Source organism: Limulus polyphemus, unplaced genomic scaffold (genome assembly GCF_000517525.1).
Source record: "Limulus polyphemus unplaced genomic scaffold, Limulus_polyphemus-2.1.2 Scaffold211, whole genome shotgun sequence".
In the NCBI taxonomy this organism is placed as follows: domain Eukaryota; kingdom Metazoa; phylum Arthropoda; class Merostomata; order Xiphosura; family Limulidae; genus Limulus; species Limulus polyphemus.
In genome coordinates, this window is record NW_013665821.1 from 743,552 (window position 1) to 746,973 (window position 3,422).

The following is a 3,422-nucleotide window of genomic DNA, read 5'->3' on the forward strand; positions in this document are numbered from 1 at the left end:
ATATCATGCAACTAGCTTTATGGTTGTTTCCACAAAGAAGTACTTTTCTCCCCATTCTTCATTGAAAAGGCGACACTCAGCATCTACTTTTCTTTTCTTTGTAGCCATAACGATGGGTGAAGAAAACAGGATCTGAAAATGAAAAACAATTGTTTATTTACTCATTGAATAGTCTACCAAAAAGTTTTAGATAAATAATAATTTTTCAAAATTTTTTTGACATGTATATAAACATGACAAACTAAATGTAAATAGTTCATGACATTAAATTATGTTATTACGTAATTGGTTTAATTTGGATAGCATGTAAAATGAAGGGGGAATAAGTTGTACGCTAACTTTAATTTATTGCTCCAAAGCCTCCTATAGAGAAACGGTTTATAGAGCCATCACATAGAATATCAATGTTGGTGGAAGAAGTTGTTGGAAAGGGTATGTACTTATTTGAGTGTTGAAAGAGCTCACAAGAGGTAAGCATCTAATATTTTCAAACTTTGATATTTATTTAAGCCCTATATTTTAATCGCTATACACTCAAAAAACGACTTAATTAAATTAACGAAGATTTTAATTAAATTAGTATCAAATTCTTAATACTATATTTGCCTATTAAGATTCTTAATATTTTTATGAAATATGATCTTAATTATTTTTTATGAAGCTCTTCTAATTAACTTACATAATAAATTTTAAATACATTGGCAAATTATAAAAATTGCTTAATCAAATAACTTATTGGGAAAAAACTTTTCGTTTCAAACACTATTGGTCTGTTGAATATATTTGAAAACCATAATTTCACCTCAGTCGTCACTACTTCTTCATTTACGTCAATCTTGCGTTTCTGTAGTTGACGTATCGTTACACATTTTTCTTTACTTTCATTCAAGTTCTTAGAGATGCAAGAATAAACAAAATTCATGCAGCACTATTAACAGACATCTTTCGTGGATTTCTGCTTTAAGTTATTCAAATGGCTCCTTGGGAAATCCTCTGTATGATGGAAACCTTCAACATCCACTAATAGTAATACTTACAGAGAGGGCTATCATTACCATTACATCGACAGTACGAGAGGACTGGAATTAACATTGCAATTACAAAAAACTTTGGGAAAGAGACAATTATGGAGGTTGTGGCCATAAATAAAAGATGATTATTCAATACTACAATGATTTTGGCTGTAAATCCACATTAAACATACAAAATTTGAAAGCAATAAGAAACCCACAAAATTAACAGATTCCATAACTACTAACTAAATAACAAGTAAATGTAAATAGTTTTCTCCTTATCAGCCCCTATTTAACCTGAGATGGAATAAAATAGTCAAGCAAAATAACGTCTAGTTATTATATATACATTTTTTGGTAACTCAACTGTTGAATGAAATATACGATATAAGCATTGAAAACGGATTTCTGTTAACTCAATAAATATTAACACAAGTTTTGAAATAGTTAAACAGATTTAACCATACACTCTTGGTTAAACGTCAATGTGGAAAACGGTTCAAGTAATCTGTTCTTCAGCAAAGTACCTAACATAATTTCCTGGTTCAACATCTCACTGCTACTGAATAATAATCCTAAATTAATATTTTTGATATTGCTAATTATAAAAAAAAACATATTGCATTGGTTTTCTCTTCCCAAGTTAGGCTAAAACAACTAAAAAATTTTCCCCATAAATAGCTTCAAAAATATTCTTAATCCCATTTCTTGATCTCATGTATTTGTTATTGCTATTCTTCTCTTTCACAGAAGCTCATAAAAATGTTTATATGAGACTTAGACAAACCAAATTTGTTCTCCTGAAGGAGAATAGATAACTATTCGAAAGCGCTTGAGTTTTGGGTCCTTTTTTGAAATTCATTGCACCTTTTGTGTCTGATCCTATGCGCTCTTTTATCAGAATTCATTTTTGGTAAATTATTAAAAGTTCATTTTCTAAACATACTTTTCATAGAAAGCGGTATATTGCTATTTATCTGTTAAGTTTTTTTAACTGGTTTAAATGCAAATATTATTTGCTTATACGCCAACTTTTACAAAATCAAACAATTATCAACCTTAAAATGCTAGAGAAGATAAAATTCATATTTTGATTAACGTCTAAACATACATATACTGAATTATATATTTTTTGTATAAAGTATACTTAGATTTCTCCAACGAACTATATTTTTACAGTAGTTTCCTTAATAATAACAGCAGCTTGACTAAGAAAGGAGAAACCTACATTAGATGCAGTTGTTTTATGCTGGAAGGAAACATGCTTCGTAAAATAGTCTTAATCTTGTTTCCAGAAAGGTTAAGTGTATGAAGTTGATTTAACGTGGATAGAGCAGAATCCCCAATCCACCACACGTCAGAATTTTTGATAGTTAGTTCCTGGATATTTGTTTTGGTTAGGTCACTGAAGGTATTAGGGATAAAAACAAAGGAACACTCGCTTATTATCAGGGTACGTAACGTTTTGAGTGGGGAAAACAAAGTCCAGTCCCAGCTATTGAGAGATTTCACTTCTCGCAATTCAACTTGTGTGATAATCCCAATTATGCCCATGAATGGCGATATACCGGATACTGGTGACGTAAGAAAGGGTAAATCTGTCTTTTCCACTATGATGTGTTGAAAGTCGCTATAGTTGAATAGGCTAGAAGGTAGAGCAGGTATATTAGAGTTAGTGAGAAAAAACTTTTTCAGATCGAGTTGTTTCACTTCTTGTAAAGCATTCTGTAAGTCTTGAGGTGCAGTAATGCTGTCACAGGTCATTTCGTTTTCGAGACACGTGCAAGGAGCAATGTCAAGGTCGGTCGGACATTGTCCAGCAACAAGTGGAAGGAAAAAAACAACGACTAAACTTCGTAAAAAGGAGTTCTCCAGGGTATGAATCGATACTTTCATTATTAATCTCGCTTTCAAAAATACAGTCGTATTTCAAATTATAATATATTGTTCACAAGACGAATAAAAATAGAAAGAAGAGCGTCTCATAACTATACGACCATTTTACCAATATGGAAGATATGTAACTTTTATATCAAACTCTTGTATCGTGGTGCGCAAGAAGATTGTTTTCAACGAATATCATAAAGTCATCAGGATTAAAACCTTATCGCGTATTATCGCTCAATGTGTACAGTAACTCCTATTCGTTTTATCTGTAGTTTTTATCACAAATAGCTCTTGATTAATCTATCGACACAGCGCATTACGCGCACGTTATCGGATCCTTAAAAAAAAAAAAAAGGTGACAGCAACTGTTAATCACTGTGCAATATTGCATGCTCGTTATCATGTGTTTCGAAAGTGTAGTTTGAAAAATAAACCTTATATTATATCATAAAACTGAATATTTACTTTTGAATGTTTGAAGTATTTGATTGGGGTGTATTACGACAAGTTTTGCCATTGTAC

The 3,422-nt window shown here is 31.3% G+C and overlaps 1 protein-coding gene across 1 annotated transcript in view; it reads right to left on the reverse strand.

Annotated features, from left to right (window-relative positions):
* Positions 1 to 3,101, reverse strand: part of LOC111085038 (leucine-rich repeat-containing protein 4-like) — a 7,681-nt gene extending 4,580 nt beyond the window's left edge. Inside the window, exon 1 of the mRNA XM_022382027.1 lies at positions 2,242 to 3,101. Within this exon, the coding sequence (XP_022237735.1) occupies positions 2,242 to 2,909 (668 nt within the window). The 5' untranslated portion in view covers positions 2,910 to 3,101. The remainder of the gene's footprint in view (positions 1 to 2,241) is intronic.
* Between the last annotated feature and the right edge of the window lie 321 nt (positions 3,102 to 3,422).